Consider the following 18,524-nt stretch of genomic DNA (forward strand, 5'->3'; position numbering starts at 1 on the left):
GGAATCAAACTAGTAATTGGGTTCGTAACGCAGGGCGCTAACTACTACACTTTCATTCCACAACATTCCACCCTAGGACCGTCATGAGCACCATCGTCGAGTTGACAGATCATTTTGTTCGTTCGTACTTCCTACTGCGTGGCGCGACTAACAAAGGAGTGGGTGGGCACCTACTGCACAGGTGAGTGTGCCGTCGTCATGGTAATCGATCAAGAGATTAAGGCACTCACTACAGCATCCCCTTAGTCACCTCAACCCCCTACACCACAGCCACACCCATCCCACAAGACCCTTTCAGAGGCAAGGTTCAGGCAGGACACGTAGGGCCCTTCCAGGGAGGGATGTGGTGCACCTTATGTTCCACGTCCGACAGGAGCTATGAATGTACAAATGTAGAACTTCCTTTGCACCGTACATAGTCAACCATATTCAAATAGGAGCTGCGGGGGAAGGACAAACTAAACAAAAAGCAGGTCTAAAAAAAGTTTTCAATAGATTTCAAAAAGTACACATCTCCAGCGGCTTCCTAATATTGGTCCAGAGAAAGTGTCCATGGGTTGATAAACGGATTGGTAGCCGGTGGGTGTTGGTGCATGCCACGGTAGAGTGTAAATGGAGATGTACCGCAACGGATTTGTGATTAACTTATTTAGCACGTTGGCTTACCTTGGTATGAGCAAATGTAGATTAACAAGGACCATGAACTCCCAAATATAACATTTCAATGGCACAATAAACTCCAAATCGAAATATAAACCCTACCCCCTAAAACCCAACCCCCCCCCCACACATCTTGATCTCAACCCCCAGGGCAGAGGCTGCAGCATGGAGACAGTGCGGGAGAAATGTTGAATCTAAGTCAGCGCCTCGCTTTGGCCACCAAAAAACACGAACGCACCGCGAGACGCAGACCTAACGAACACGCCGTGTTGACATGTGATCTTTGCATTATGGTCTTCTTAATCTGTGTTGTGTTTTTGGGGCTGGCAAGGGGGGCATGGGGACTAGTGGTTTTCATTTTGGGGGGGGGGGGCATACTAAATCTTGGTAACCACTGCCTAAAACTAAACTCCCAACATGAAACCTAACCCCTAGCAGCAACGCAATCCCCCCCCCCACTCCCCGACATCACCCCCCTCCACCTCCCATACCCCCACGGAGCCAATCCTCGGCTACCTGCACAGAGCTCTCGCAGGTATGCAAGCACCAGCTTACCGCACCCGTTCCACGCTCACTGTGGAGCCGAGCAAAACATGTATGTTCGGTCACGCCGAACTCCTGAGGCCTGGCGGAAGGTCGCTGACAGACAGACGCTGCAGAGGTTGTTTTGGGTGAAAGAGGGCGTGGGGTTGAGTAGAAAAGTTTAACGAGACCAGGCCGGATGCAGCAAATTGGCTGTAATTGTCTTAAATGGGGTAGGATACCCATGCTACGATCTGGCCCTGCTTCAAACTTAAAAAGGGCACCAAGAGTCCATGATAAAAAAATTAAAACACCAAAACCATGCATTCTACTGTAGCCGTTCCCCCCCCCACCCGACTTTACCATAGACGGGGGACAATTCTCTCCAAAGGATTACTATTGTGGCCTTCCAGAAAGTGGTACCAATTTGAAAAAAATAAACCCCAGAAGGATGGGCGAAGTAAACCTCCTAAAATGGGATTTGACTGCTCAACCTTCGATTACCAGGCACTGGCCTCCACCTACCGAGCCACCTGGCTGATCACTAGTGGCCAAATGGTACAGGATCCTGGCCTGGCCCTCCCCTAAGTAGACTTGGCCAAAAATTTGCAACATACAGTGCAAGCAATGATGGTGGTGGGTGCATGAACACAGCACAAAGAGTGAGACAACGGTGCTCAGGCCTGCATGCATGGACACGTGCCCCACACTCTTTACGCAAGTTTAATAGGTGCTCCCTAACACTTTCCAGGACAGTATAATGCTTATCAGACAATGGCTTGTTAAACCAGCGTACAGTTAATAGCTGTTGACCTTTAATAGAGCCTGCGTTCGTGTCCTGCACGTACAACTCGGTGTCATTTATTGTAAGACGGGAAGAGTAAAATTAATCTATAAATGAAAGTATCAGCCATGATCCAACGACTGCTGGATGAATGTCGCCATCGCTCATGGCCATGCAACACAATGACGCATGAAGCTCCCACAAACAAGCACATTTCATTACTCCATCTCCTCAGTTGGAAGTGCCATCCAGTATCTTTCTCCTGATTTTCAGGCTTGCTTGCCGTGTCATCGTACTTGCAGCACCACGTTTTGTTGACCACTCATTGATATGCTATTTTTTTCTCTAACCCCCCTCCCTCTCTCTGCCTCCGCCCCCCCCTCTGTCTATTTAAGGCCACCCCACAGAGACGATCACCCCTCTCTGTTACCTGTGTTGCTCTCGCTATGTATGTATCTTGGTGATATCTGTCTGCTAATATGTTTGTCTATAGTTTTCTGGTTAGATATTATGTCGCTATTTCATTATACCTGATGATGATTGCTTGTGTTGCAATCGAAACGTCGTATTCTATTATTTAATTTAATTTATTATTTTATCTTTAGACGTGACTTAACCGAAAGAACCAAATAATAATTCCTGCAGTCACGAAAGTTCTAAAATTAAGATTGAGTTATTGGTGTTTGTGCACCACTGGCAATGCAGCACCGCCATTGTTGTTGGTGTTGAGGCAAATAAAAAAACTTATCCATGACATAACTTAATTTCGTTGTCTCTGTTGGGTGGTGGATGAGTTTAAAATTCAACATATCTAAACGATCCAACCCAAAAAGAAACCAATTACGAATCATAATGGTCGTGAAAGCCTACGTATGAAATATATAAAATAATTGTTACATTAATTAGCATCATAATATTAAAACATAGTTAGGGGGCAAAGTGAACATCTGCCTAGTCCGTTACATCCATCCCCCTACACATGGGGTGGTTATGTATTCTGAACAAAATTACCACTCGCCACTTGTTCGGAACAGGGATCAAGTAGCACAGCCAAACAAACAGATACAGCCGATTAGGAACAAAACTTCTGAACACAAATCAGAGGACGAGCAGGGAGGCTTCATCTCGTGGGTGGAGCCACTGGAATGGTGGGTGCGGCATTCCGTAGCTCACGTGAAGGAGATGTTGAGGAAATATCGGTTCTATGGCAGTCATTGCCATCACACAAACATTAGGTTGCAAAGTGTATTGATACAAAGTCTTAAACTACAGGCAATAATCGTGAATAACTAGGACTCGGCATCAGCTTGACACTGCTATTACCATCAGCCATTGCATTGTCCATTCACCACTGAAAAAAACTCTTCACATCATGGCCAATAATTAGTCCTGCCTTCGTCACGTTCGTTTGGACATCAAAATATCTTCATCTTTGGTTAAAGGCCGTTTTAAAAATAGAAGCAACATCACCACCACCAACACCCCCATTGTCCATCCACTGCTGGATGGATGGCCTCCTGCCCACACACCATGGTCACGACTCGTGACTGTGCCACCTTCTGCAATCTTCACAATTGTTTTAACATCTAAACATCACCCAGGGTTAGTGGCTTTTATTTAAAAACCGTGCGCGCACACAGGCACAGACGTGTAGATGGCACGGGAACCCGTGGCTGCGGCTGGTTACACAAACACAAGTGACGTTCTCCACACAGTTGACATTTAAAGCGGCACAAGAGGAAAGAATTCACTCGTTATTAAAGTGAATCACCAAACAGGGTCTCCCCCCCTGCCCCCCACACCATGGGCTGTTGTCGACTCTCCATTCCCACGTGTTTGGGGGTCGAGGAGCAGGGCCCGTGGTTACTGCCGCAGCAGTTAAAAATGGAAAAACAAAAAACCACGAGGAATTAGAGCGACGGCGTTTCGGGGGGGGGGGGGAACACAACATCGAGGAGGAAACAAGTGGAGGAGAGAGGTAGTCAGAGGAGCAGGGAGAAAAAAAAGTGATAACGGGGAGAGAGAAGAGGTGGTGAGAAGGAGAGAATGGATATGATTGCAGGAGGAGAAGAGGTAGTATAAAAAAAGGGATGAGAGTTGGAGAAGGGATGGGATAAATTCACGAGAGCGCGAAGATATGGAGAAGAAAGGAGGGGAGAGGACAGGAGAGACGGGAAGAAAGAGGATGTGCCCACAGAATTAAATGATCAGGGTGGCGATAGCCCAAAGAGGCCAACGTTTTGAGAAGGTATACCACGGGAGGTCAAAGTCAAATACGCGATAAAATCAGCACAAAAATACCAATACATAAAGGAAGGTTGCAAACAAGCTGGGACATATCATAAAAAGTTTCGGTTGGAAAACCTGTGTTCCGTGCAGTCAGTTCCAGTGCAACCACTACCTTCACCTGCCCCACACAACAACCACATCAACAAGCATAGTGCCCCAATCACTGCACCACCAACTCCACTTCCCTCCCACTACACAGCACCATTTGTTTCTTGTCCTTCTTGGTCCGTTAGCCCAAACGTAGCCTGGCATACAACTTGCTAAAGATCGTAAATATCCGAGCACGTAGGAATATATATGTTTCTAATCGACACATTCTTACATGCCCACCAACAGCTACAACATAACCCCGTCCATGCCCGTATCCCAGCACCGAACACTCCCTTAGAGACTGGACACTCCAAGAGTCACAAAGAAACTGAGAAGAATGCCCTGCAGGTGGGGTGGTAGGCACGACGACAGGCAGAGAGAGACCCCTTCTTCAAAGCTGTGGACAACGCCCAGAAAAACAAAAAACCAGCGGAACACCTTTACTGTGGCCTAACCACTGCGGTTAAACAAAATAAATAAATTTTGGGCAAATACTACAAGTGGAATAAGAACTACATGGTGCGATGGGGGTGCAGGGGTTGATTCACAAGCTCAGGCATGCATCACTGCCACCTCACACGTTTGTCAACACTGCCTTGCGAACACATTAAGGGCGACGTTTTAGGCAGTGGCCTTCAGCAGCGTCAGCAGTAGAAACAGCAGACGCAGTAGCTGCAGCAGCGTTATCAGCAGCACCATAGCGCAGAATGAAGGTTTAGGCAAAGAGCCTTCTTCAGGAGCAGAGGTTAACCAACTTACAGTAGGAGACTACATTTAAGTGTGGGATCCTGAGAAAAGGAGTAACATTTAAACGACTTCGACAAAGGAGCCGTTTTTAATTGACATATGGAGAAGTTCCCCATTGGCAGACCATACCGGTGATGATTTCAAAGGAAAAAAAACGCGCATGGATTTGAATGCAGTGTTCAATTAGGATGCCCACAGACGGATGGCGATCTTGCCAACTAGTGAACAGCCTGTGTTTAGAAAAACGTAAGCCACCAACACCGCAAATGCAGCCCACACCGAGATAAATGACACGACCTATTGGATAATGAATGCCACTTGATAAATTAGGTGATTGGGCCCACAAATAAATTACTAATTCCCACCATTGATAAGAGCAGAGACTTGATTATGAAGACCCAGTGTTGATGGGGGACATCACAGCTGGCGTTGCTGACACAAGTCCACATCAGCAACAATCACAGCCCCTGGTCGCTGGCAAACTTTGGACTCTTCAGCACCCACCGCCACCAGCCGCTGGTAGCGGCAGCCCCTGACAATGCAGCACCAACCCCCATCACTGTTACTCGATTCCATTAACAATCTAAAAAAATGCCACTCGCGGGGCAGAACTGAACCGTGCAGCTCTGTACCACACAGCACACCGACACCAGGGTTGTGTGTAAAGGGGGGCTAGACTTGGGCTCAAGGTTAGATCCATAACCCGACCAGAGTCTGGGTGGTGTGCACACCGTTTCTGCGGCATGGGTGAGAGTGTGAGTCAGGGTTGTGGTTGAGCATCACCAAGTTGGGCCCAGTTAGGGAGATTGCGAGCGTGTATTTGATTGTGCTAGGTAAGGGATAGGGTGTGTGTGGGGTGTGCCCATGTACTGCAGTGCGTTGTGTGGGTGTACAGGAGATGCGAGTGGGTGTGCCATGGAGCAGCGGGTTATTGGGCACGTTCTTCAATGCAGTGTGTGGGTGAGCACCACTACTGCAGTGTGGGTTGGGCTATGCCAGTGCGTGGGTACACACACGCAGGTGAGTTTTACAATGCAGTACGCGCACACACCAACACGCAATGTGCGTGTGTGTGTGTGCACTGCCCCAACGCAGTGAGTGGGTGGGCGAGCTCTTTGGTGCAGTGCGGTGCGTTGGTGTGCGCCGGTGTGGAACCGTGCCAATCAAGGCACAGAACATCGATTGGCACGGGGACGAATCAAATCCAAGCGTTACTGCTCCACGCGGTTTGGCTTAAGGAACGGGGTGGTGGGAATTTATGGGAAGTGTTTACTAATGTCTCAAGATTCATGCGCGTGTTGGGTGTAATAACAATAACAGCGCATCGCTTTGAGGTCTCAAGACCGTTTTTCAGGATGCTTAACTAGTGCCAGTCATGAGTGGTCATGAGTAGTGTGGGGGGGCGTTGTGCGTGTGGCACATGGGGGTGTAGGATGTTGGATTGGCGTGCGAGATTGCGCGTGCTATGCACGGGGATCTGGGTGGGGGTGTGCGCCAGTCAAAAAACAACACGCGAGTTCTTAAACCGAAATACAAGTTATAATCTCTCAACCTCGGCCTCAAACGCGAGTACTTGGTGCAATGCCGTCATGGATAAATCAGGACCGGAGGAGACAAATGTGGCCAAGATCCTTGGTGCTGGTCGCACCCGCATTTATTGTGGACCACAAGTGATCCTTATGGCGGTACCCCGGGGTACCAAACAATACAAAATGGGCCGAGGCAATTCAAGATTTTATTTCTGGGACACAATTTTTTCCAGGGGTGTACTCAACTCCACGACTGGGGTACCAATCAATCCGAAATCGGTGCCACACTCCGCGATGTCGAAACGCAGCGAGGACGATTGCGCCGAAACCCCGAACGCTTGCGGTACGCACCGTGGTGGTGCATCGTAGTGTACAGCTCGACGAGACGAGTCGATTGTTGATGGTCGGCGATGCGGCAGACTACAAATGACTGCATCGCGGACATTGTGCGAGAGCCGGGGTACCGCCATAAGGTTCAATTACCTACATTTGGTCCTCATCAACACAAGTTCTCCAGTCAGGGCAGGGGGCGGGAGTTGCCTCAGACAATCATCATTACCCCCCCCCCTAACTCCATGCCATGTACCACTGTGGCAAGGCAATTATTTGTCCTGGGAAAGGATTGTTCACTACCATAACAAATGTGGAATTCTCACCACTATCCCAAGGCCATCAACGGAAAGAACATGTGCCCTACACGAATTGGTTAGGGACACATTTGGATGCTTATTTAGTCAAAAACTAACTTTATATTGTTCCCTTGTCTCCATAAAGTGTCCACGGGCCCTCACCAAGTCCCAACTGCAGGTGCAACACTTAAAATTCATGGTTCTTAGACGAAATATATATGGTTACAGACATGTCAAAGAACAACATCTCTAAGGAACTTCACTCAAACTCAACGTTAACTCTCGAAAGACGTTTTTGGAATTTAACCACCATTTAACTAACAAATGCGTCTTTTTTTTTAATAGGACACCAGATAATAAATCCACATTAAGTTTAATTTTACATTGTCCACCGATATAAATTCGGTCCCACCTAAGTTTAAGTACCTCTGACGCTACCAACTGATTCTCTGGTATGTAAAATTGAGATTTGATGCAAGTAAAGATTGTCCGTGATCAGCCATAGTACGCACATTAAAGAGATTAGTGCATCCATCCGTGCAGACCTTTGTGCGTTAATCCCGTAGTGGGTGGGTTTTCTCCAGGTACGCAACAATCTCGTCTCGTATCATTCCCAAACGGAATGGGCCAAACATCCCAATGTAGCAAGCAGGACCCTCCTGAAAAGGAGTCTTGAGGCTTGCTGATTTTGGGCAAGTAGTAAGGATAATGATGATTGGAGGACGAGGAAAAGAAGGATTATACTGTTAAGAACTGATTCTTCACGATTCAAGTGAATATGTTATAATAAAAACAGTGCAATATAATTGTTACTGCCTACTGTACAACTTCAAACCAGACTAACCATTGCATATTTCAGTGCATGTGGCAAGCGTGCTGCAGGGAGACTGAAAAGTTTGTGTTACCCCCCAAACGGTACCTCCGTTTGTACGCGATTTAAGCACGTTCCTGACGGGCAAATCACCAACTTCCAAATCAATCAATAAACCCGTGCCGTGTAAACCACCGCATTGAACGCGGCGTTCCGGATAGGTCATGGCATTACCGCATTTCTCTGGATTTGTAATAGGACACATCCCCCCCCCCCCCCGGTGTAGTCTAATAACAATGTTGAGTGTGTGCGCGTCTAATAAATCCGGTAGCCGTGTGCGCATGTGTGACCAGATTTGATCAACTGTTTGCACAGATTCTCAGTGCGTCTTACTTTCTGGAGCGTCGTATTATCCGGATAATACGGTATTGACGGTTATGAGATTTTCGCCGACCACACAGCCAAGCAAATGTTCTTTGTTTTAAAAATCACGGTTGCTGAACAAAGGTCCAAAAACAAGTGTGGCGGAGGAGGGGGGAGGGGGATTCCAAAAATTGGAAGAAGCGACAAAGTACTGTAGTGTACCCCTGCAGTGTGGTGGTGCTCGAGTGATTAGATCATGTAATCAAGTTGGGGAGTTGATGACCTGCAGTGCTATTTGGTTGTGAACAGTCAGGTGGACCAGAGTCCTATCTACGGAGTGGATTAATCGATGAGTAACCAGGCTAGCAGCGATAGACGAGAGACGCTCCGATGTGAAAATCGAGAAATTAATTGGAGGCTTGGCAATTTGTACGAAAGGCACTCGCTGCGTTGTGGTGAAGGCAGCAACACAGATAAAGGCGCCGCCCTGAAATCGCTCGCTCAAACCACTGCTGGCGGAAGGACCTCTCGTCAAGAGAGATACCTTTAACATGCGATATTTGGCCTATTCTTCCACAACTAGCCAGACCTCTGGCCAGCGATAATTGGAAGTACCCACACTTCACACCACCACACGCGCAAGTTAGAGCCATTTGACGGTGGTGTAACCCCCCCCCCCCCCATTTGCTGTGCGAACAAAAACACTTTTGGCACAACTGTTTCACAACTGCCACGCCGGGAGATCAGTCGACACCCACCAATGTGCTAACCTTGACGACCACAGCGGCAATGTTCGAAACATTATGGGTAAATATAAAAGTTTCGTAACTTTAAACCGAGTTTAAAAAAAATAAATCAGCCTGTGAAAGCCATCAAATAATCATACAAACGTACTGCCAATCGGCTGCTGGATGAAAGTCGTATCCAGTAGAGGTTTAAATCACGCAAACTCTACGTAAGTTTCGGCCTTACGGGTCTCATCGGCACACATCACTATTGGCCTACCACGGATCTTGAAATGAACCGCTCCTGGGTGAGCCCCCTTAACAAATCCGCAATGACCAGCGTGGTGAAGTATAGCTAAACCACTCGCACAACGTATGGGGGGGGGGGCCCTCATCCAGCAATGAATTGCCCCCCCCCCCCCCCCCAAGACCCGCATAGTGTGTACATCTAACAAAGTGACCATTATGAACGGCCCCTTAAGACCGCTCAACAGCGTTTGTCCTACTGACAACACTCGCCCACGCCATGGGAATGTGGAGTTTCCACCACTGGCTCAGGGCTTTTAATGACCGCCACACCACCAGGACAACTTAGCGTCCTGCCAGCGCAAATCAAAGCCTCGCTTACCTATGGACACCAGCTTGATGTTCTCCTTGTCCAGGAACTCGAGGGCCACGGACACGTTCTCGAGCTGCATCTGCCTGAAGGTGGGCCTGGGGTTGTGCTTCCGATACATCCTCTTCTGGCTGAGCACCTCAAGCAGGGCGATGAGCCGCAGGCCGTCGGAGAAGTCCTTCTGCAGGTCTCCGAGCCTCTTGTTCACGCACTTGAGGTGCTCGTTGCACCAGCGTGTGAACGTGTTCTGCTGGATCTTCTTCCACGGAGCGTCCTCCGCCAGGTCTCTATCGGTGGCCGGCATGGTCGAGATGGTTGTCGTGGTGGCTCCACTACCGATGGGATGTCAGGTGGTGGCTGTGGTTGTTGTTGTTACTGCTCGCTCTGACTTTCTCAATGGCTCTGCTGCTGCTGCTAGCTGGCGTGAACTTTGCTGTTGTTGCTCCTCCACCAACAAGAACTTGCACCCAGAGTGTCTCAACTTGCTGCGACTGCGGCGGTGCACGGGGTGTGGCTGCCTCTGCGAGGCTTATAAAGGACCGGCGGAGGGGGAGGGGCTAGGCGTGAGTGGTGGTTGAGTGGTGGTGGTTGGTGGTGATGTTGTGTGGAGGTGGGGGACACTCACGAAGTTGGTGGTGGTGGTGGTGATAAGGGGTGGGGCGTGTGTGTGTGTGTACAGACACACCGACACATTGACACTGCGAGCGAGTGAATGACGTCTTCCACTTACACACGCACTTACGCACAACGTACACAGTGCAGAAACTGTGTACACACACACACCTACACACGACGTATACTGCAATATATACTGTACTACTGTAATATATACACTCGAGTGTTCACACAGACACACCTGTACTGCACACTTCACGGTGTGTAACTTACACAAACAGTCCTATGCACACACACAAAGCACACTCACACGGACACAATGAACACACTGCACTCACACACGCACGTGTTTTGTATTAATATAAAGACACAGCTACTATAGTGCACAACATGCAATGCTCACTCGTACTGTACTGTAGTGGCACAAAGACAAAGATCCCCCGTGTAGCCTAACTAGACTGTTGGGAAAAGTGCTGTTAACGAGGACCTGTGTTGACCGGCACGGTACACGAGGGGGTTGGTTGATCACCACGAAAATAAGTCACGGTGCAGACACTAAACGAATCCAGGCACACATACAGTGCACACACATTCAGTATGCACACACACACACTCACGCTTAGAAGTGTCTAGGGCCTTTGAATGTTTTGAAGTTACCCGTGTCACCACGTTGTGGTTAAGAGTCTGTATCCTCTTACCCACGTGTGCTGTATGTACACAACAGCAGTGTCATTGCAATTCCACACGTGTCATTTTACACTGAGTTTGTGTGAATATATGATGGAGATGGAGTCATCAAATCAGTTTGTGGGGCAGGTGCTAGGTGATTACATCGCAGCAGGAAGCTTGGGGGATGCCTTCATCTAGCAGTGGACTGCGCGTGGCTGATGAGTGGTGTACCCCGGTTGCGTGCAAGTGCACTCAATAGTACACCTAGCCTGGCACAAACGCCGCGGTGACGTCGCCATCACTCTAGTGGCCCATTGGCGATTGCAATTCGTATGCACAATGTGTCACGCGTGTAATTTATGTACAGCACTATTTGTCAATTCACTGCTGGATGAAGAGCCCCCGCCGTTGGGGAGGGGGGGGGGTATTTGACAAAACTTTACTACGTGAGTGAATGTGGTCCAGTTAATGAGAAAGTGTATATACATTCTAGATTTGAAGCTGTCGTGACTGCAAGGATTCATACTCTTAGGTTTTTTCGGTAAAATAATAAAAATAATAGAATATAAATAAAATAAAATTATTTTATTAAAAATAAATAAACATAATAGAAATAATAATAGAAATAAAAGCAAGTAATTTTATTAAATAAATAATACAATTATGGACATACTGATAGAAATTAAATAAATTACATTTATATCTATTATTTCTGTTATTTTTATTAATTATTTTTACCTACGTGCCTTTACCGAAAAAACCTAAGAGTAAGTATATATACAGTATAGCATAAGCACGTGTGCCTTAAATCTGTATTAAAATGTAGCGCGCACGTGTTCGCACTGTAGGCGCGTGGGAGGAGCCTGGAGTCCGGGTGGGAGGAGCCTGGGGTCCGGGTGGGAGGAGCCTGGGGTCCTGGGGGGGCGGGGCTCCGTGAGTGGATGATGCCTTTAAAACTCTTCACTGTGGCTCTAACTTAACAACTCAAAGTTAGTAACTTACGCAGGGCCGGCCCGAGGCATAAGCGAACTAAGCGGCTGCTTGGGGCCCCCTGGCCACCAGGGGGCCCCCGAATCGTTTTTTTTACAATTAAATAACTTAAACAAGTGATATAAATGAATTAATGAATGAATGAATAAATGATTCAAGACAAGAAAATTCTGTCGACAACTGCTGCTTTGTCACGGCTCACGGATGTCACGGCTCATTGACAATTCGCGTGGGCGCGGGCGCGGGCGCGGGCAGGTGCGCGCAATTGTACGTCACGATAATAAATACGCCTAAGCCATGTCACAAAAAAGGACGTATCCCTCTGGTGCCGAAAAAAGAAAAAAGAAAAGGACCGAGGAGGAGAAAAAAGAGCGAGATAAAGGTATGTTTGCATTATTATTTACAGTATGTTTTGTGCAGCAGCAGCACAAATTGTGCTCACGTCACTTGAGGAAGCAGCTAGCTAGTCATGACTCATGATATTTTTATAAGCCATAAAAGTGGTAATATAACGCACCAGAGCTAAATCCCCGCCACAACAGTGAAATGTTATTAATATACATTTATCTAGGTAGTAGGTGTGTATTTCACGTTGATAGATATCGGTTTAAGTTGGAGAAAACAGCGATGACAAGCTTAGCTAGCATTGCTGTTTGTGTTGAAGTGAATATTCCAGCTTCATAGGCAAAGCACGTGCGGTCTCTGCTTTAAGATCTTTGGCAAGCGATGGTATTGATCTTTATGAGAAAATATACCAAAGCCATGTTAGGTGGGGAGACTTCTGTAATGAAAATAGACTTCAATTTTATTAATATGGTGGCAACTGATGTAGCAGTGCTATCCTCATATTTATAGGCTGCAGTAGATCACCATGTTAATTTTTCACCATACTGCAATTATGCCTCATTTGCCAATAGAATATGAATTGTTAGGTGTGGTGTGGAATTGCTTAGTAATGATGGAAAAATAAACTCATTCTGCTCGATCAACTATGATGACTGCCTTTGAGCTTCTCACATACCTCTCACAAAATGAGATGTGTGAGCTTTACCCAAATCTTTGGGTAGCTCTCAGGATAGCCTGCACTCTGCCTGTGTCAGTTGCCTCAGCAGAGAGGAGCTTTTCCAAGCTCAAATTGATAAAAACATATTTGAGATCATCAATGGCCCAGGAAAGACTAAGTGGACTTGCAGTCATTAGTATTAATAACAAAGTTGGCCAAGCAATACCATACAATGATGTCATTAGTGACTTTGCCTCCAGAAAAGCTAGGAAGGAACGATTTTGAGGTCATTGTTGTACAGTTGACATTGTTGAACCCTTGCTGTTCTTATGTTTGCTTTCATTATTTAAGTATCTTTTTTTTTGTAACATTCTATTTTTGATTAGATTAATGTTTGTCTATTTTGGTTTTATTTAAAAGATTGCACATTTAATGCACATTTGCAAATAATTTATTTAATATGTTTTTTGTGACCGTTTGTATTCAGAAGTTTTAATAAAAGAGTGAAGTATTTTAAGTGTTGTTTTTATTTTTTATTAATACATAACCTCACTGTATTCGTTTATAATATTCGCTATAACATTATAGTGTGACATTTGTGTCAATAATCTTCTAGCACAGATGAGTCTGCGTGGTGGGAGGGGGGCCCCCAAATCAAATTCTGCTTAGGGCCCCCAAGAGGCTCGGGCCGGCACTGAACTTACGTTTATACCTCCAATCCTTAACTCTGACGTCTAACTTTAACCATTAAAATGTATCGTTCCAACCTTTCAGTACTTAAGTTTAACTATTTACTTAATCGCTTAAATATATATCTCACAACATCGAACCCTTAACTCAACTCCTTAAGTTGTATAATTACAGCCCTTAACTCCAACTCATAGGTTGATACTTCTAACCCTAAATTCCAAACAGTTACCTAATCACCTCAAGTCCTTAACTCAAATCATCAATTCTAGATTTGAAGCTTTCGGTAAAGTCACGTAGGTAAAAAGTAAAAAACAAATGAAAATAAATAAATTAAATCACGACGTTTCGGAGGCAACACAAGCTTCCTTCATCAGGTGTAAAAAGGCACAGCAAAATAACTGTTATTTAGCTGTGATTTAATTGATTTATTTTCATTTATAATTTATTATTATTTTTTTTTTAGCTACGTGACTTTACCGAAAAAACCTAAGAGAATCAAATCATCAAATCCAATAATCAAATCTCAATCCCCCTAACGCCAGGGGAACAGGTGAGGCAGGAAAAGAACCTCTCGCCCCCTGCCTCACCTGGGGGACACCTGTAGCCAATGCAACCACTTCACCTGTAATGAAGGTGAGCGGCATCTCCCCCCCCCCAGGTAATTAGCATTGGACGCGCCCACGTGGGTTTAACAGGAGTTGGAATGTTCCATTCTGATGTCGACGTGCAGGGGGGGGGGGGGGGTTCTGGGTGTGGTCATTGGAATGAAGAGGGGATGGGCAAGGAAGATGATTCATCTCCGGCACGGATAAATCATTACTCACCATAATCTGCATCATGATCGTCATCAGCAGCATCAATATAATTCGTATCAGCATTAATCATCAACAGCAGCGTAATCATTAGCAATACTCTTTAAAAGAGTTGATCACCAACTAGTATTATCAGGATTGTAAACAATGGTGATATCGTTATTGTATGATCAATCATGATGAATCATCAGCAACAACAATATAATTACAATTGTATATACAATATGTTGAACTTCTTTCACACCGTACGTTCGGAGACCGGGGATTGCCTGAAGAAACCCCGCCACACACGAGTGGCACACACTCAAAGCTCCCACACAGATGCATTCAAGAATGTATGGCTGTGTCTACGAACTAACTGCAGTACAAAGATAAATATTCGCCCGTGTAGGCTGGAGCTGTTAGCAAGTACCTCTCGTTACGGGGGGGGGGGGGGGCAATACCACGCCCGACCACCTTTGTCTCCCTCTTGGCAATGTTTGCACATCGCACCAGGTACTCATTTGAGGCCGAGTCGACCTAGGGGAGGCCCAGAACCGGTTCAGATAATCGTCACTGGGTGTTGGAACCGTGAGCGGGAATCGAACTCGTAGCGGAGCGCGCGAACCGCTCCACCACCGCTCCCCACACCGCTAACTACATAAAGCACACACGCGACCCAATAAAGTGTCTCGTTATCTCGATGAGCGTTGTTGGTTGACTGAAATTCCTAGAGAACCCCCACCACCAACGACCACCACCAACAACCACCACCACCAACAACAACCCCCACCACCACCACACAATCACGAGCAGACATCCCACGCCTCCCTCCCTCCCAGCCAGACACACAGGGAGTGAGTCACTCAGTCCCCACTGCCAGCCGTTACCACCCGCACTCATTCCTCGTTACCCCCCTCCCCATTCCCCGTTACCCCCCCCCCCACTAATTCCCCGTTACCCCCCCCCCCCACTCATTCCACGTTACCCCCCCCCCCACCCACTAATTCCCCGTTACCCCCCCCCACTCATTCCACGTTACCCCCCCCCCCCACTAATTCCACGTTACCCCCCCCCCCACTCATTCCACGTTACCCCCCCCCACTCATTCCACGTTACCCCCCCCCACTCATTCCACGTTACCCCCCCCACTCATTCCACGTTACCCCCCCACTCATTCCACGTTACCCCCCCCCCCCCACTCATTCCACGTTACCCCCCCCCCCCCACTCATTCACCGTTACCCCCCCACCCACTCATTCCACGTTACCCCCCCCCCACTCATTCCACGTTACCCCCCCCCCCCCCACTCATTCCACGTTACCCCCCCCACTCATTCCACGTTACCCCCCCCCACTCATTCCACGTTACCCCCCCCACTCATTCCACGTTACCCCCCCCCCCACTCATTCCACGTTACCCCCCCACTAATTCCCCGTTACCCCCCCTTCCCCACTCATCCCACGTTACCCCCCTCCCCATTCCCCGTTACCCCCCCCACTAATTCCCCGTTACCCCCCCCCCCCACTCATTCCACGTTACCCCCCCCCCACTCATTCCACGTTACCCCCCCCACTCATTCCACGTTACCCCCCCCCCCCCCACTCATTCCACGTTACCCCCCCCCACTCATTCCACGTTACCCCCCCCACACTCATTCCACGTTACCCCCCCACTAATTCCCCGTTACCCCCCCCCCACTCATTCCACGTTACCCCCCCCCCACTCATTCCACGTTACCCCCCCCCACTCATTCACCGTTACCCCCCCCCCCACTCATTCCACGTTACCCCCCCCAACTCATTCCACGTTACCCCCCCCCCCCCACTCGTTCACCGTTACCCCCCCCCCCCACTCATTCCACGTTACCCCCCCCCCCACTCATTCCACGTTACCCCCCCCCCACTCATTCCACGTTACCCCCCCCCCCCACTCATTCCACGTTACCCCCCCCCACTCATTCCACGTTACCCCCCCCCCACTAATTCCCCGTTACCCCCACTCATTCCACGTTACCCCCCCCCCCACTCATTCCACGTTACCCCCCCCCCCCACTCATTCCACGTTACCCCCCCCCACTCATTCCACGTTACCCCCCCCCCACTAATTCCCCGTTACCCCCACTCATTCCACGTTACCCCCCCCCCACTCATTCCACGTTACCCCCCTCCCCATTCCCCGTTACCCCCCCCCCCCCACTAATTCCCCGTTACCCCCCCCCACTCATTCCAGGTTACCCCCCCCCCCACTCATTCCACGTTACCCCCCCCCCACTCATTCACCGTTACCCCCCCCCCACTCATTCCACGTTACCCCCCCCCCCACTCATTCCACGTTACCCCCCCCCACTCATTCCACGTTACCCCCCCCCCCACTCATTCCACGTTACCCCCTCCCCCACTCATTCCACGTTACCCCCCCCCCACTCATTCCACGTTACCCCCCCCCCCCCACTAATTCCCCGTTACCCCCCACTCATTCCACGTTACCCCCCTCCCCATTCCCCGTTACCCCCCCCCACTAATTCCCCGTTACCCCCCCCCCACTCATTCCACGTTACCCCCCCCCCCCCCCACTCATTCCACGTTACCCCCTCCCCACTCATTCCACGTTACCCCCCCCCCCCACTCATTCCCCGTTACCCCCCCCCCACTCATTCCACGTCACCCCCCCCCCCCCACTCATTCCACGTTACCCCCTCCCCACTCATTCCACGTTACCCCCCCCCCCCACTCATTCCACGTTACCCCCCCCACTCATTCCACGTTACCCCCCCCCACTCATTCCACGTTACCCCCCCCCCACTCATTCCACGTTACCCCCCCCCACTCATTCACCGTTACCCCCTCCCCCACTCATTCCACGTTACCCCCCCCCCCACTCATTCCACGTTACCCCCCCCCCCCCACTCATTCCACGTTACCCCCCCCCCACTCATTCACCGTTACCCCCCCTCCACTCATTCCACGTTACCCCCCCCCCACTCATTCCACGTTACCCCCCCCCACTCATTCCACGTTACCCCCCCCCCACTCATTCCACGTTACCCCCCCCCACTCATTCCACGTTACCCCCCCCCCACTCATTCCACGTTACCCCCCACACTCATTCCACGTTACCCCCCCCCACTCATTCCACGTTACCCCCCCCCCACTCATTCCACGTTACCCCCCCCCCACTCATTACCCCCCCCCCACTCATTCCACGTTACCCCCCCCCACTCATTCCACGTTACCCCCCCCCCCACTCATTCCACGTTACCCCCCCCCCACTCATTCCACGTTACCCCCCCCCCACTCATTCCACGTTACCCCCCCCCCCCCACTCATTCCACGTTACCCCCCCCACTCATTCCACGTTACCCCCCGCCACTCATTCCACGTTACCCCCCCCACTCATTCCACGTTACCCCCCCCCCCCCACTCATTCCACGTTACCCCCCCCCCCACTCATTCCACGTTACCCCCCCCCCCCCCACTCATTCCACGTTACCCCCCCCCCCCCACTCATTCGACGTTACCCCCCCCCACACTCATTCCACGTTACCCCCCCCCACTCATTCCACGTTACCCCCCCCACTCATTCCACGTTACCCCCCCCCCACTCATTCCACGTTACCCCCCCCCCACTCATTCCACGTTACCCCCCCACCCACTCATTCCACGTTACCCCCCCCCACTCATTCCACGTTACCCCCCCCCACACTCATTCCCCGTTACCCCCCCCCCACTCATTCCACGTTACCCCCCCCCCCCCCACTCATTCCACGTTACCCCCCCCCACTCATTCTCCGTTACCCCCCCCCCACACTATCCCAGATCCATTATCTCGTCAATATAAATTCGTTACCCAGCTCCGTTATCTCGTTATCCCAGACATGTTTAGTAAGTTACCTTGGATACGTTGGCACGAGATCCCAGCGCGTTTTACCCCGTTATCTCAGATCAATTATCTCGTTATCCCGTTAACCTAAACCTCGTTACCCAGGTCCTTAGTTACCT

The 18,524-nt window shown here is 49.4% G+C and overlaps 1 protein-coding gene across 2 annotated transcripts in view; it reads right to left on the reverse strand.

Annotated features, from left to right (window-relative positions):
• Positions 1 to 10,284, reverse strand: part of LOC144943659 (filamin-C-like) — a 70,351-nt gene extending 60,067 nt beyond the window's left edge. For both annotated transcript variants that reach the window (XM_078871341.1, XM_078871339.1), the window contains exon 1: positions 9,778 to 10,284. In XM_078871341.1, the coding sequence (XP_078727467.1) occupies positions 9,778 to 10,069 (292 nt within the window). In that variant the 5' untranslated portion in view covers positions 10,070 to 10,284. The remainder of the gene's footprint in view (positions 1 to 9,777) is intronic.
• Positions 10,285 to 18,524: the final 8,240 nt, after the last annotated feature.

This window comes from Lampetra fluviatilis, chromosome 32 (genome assembly GCF_964198595.1).
Source record: "Lampetra fluviatilis chromosome 32, kcLamFluv1.1, whole genome shotgun sequence".
NCBI lineage: Eukaryota > Metazoa > Chordata > Hyperoartia > Petromyzontiformes > Petromyzontidae > Lampetra > Lampetra fluviatilis.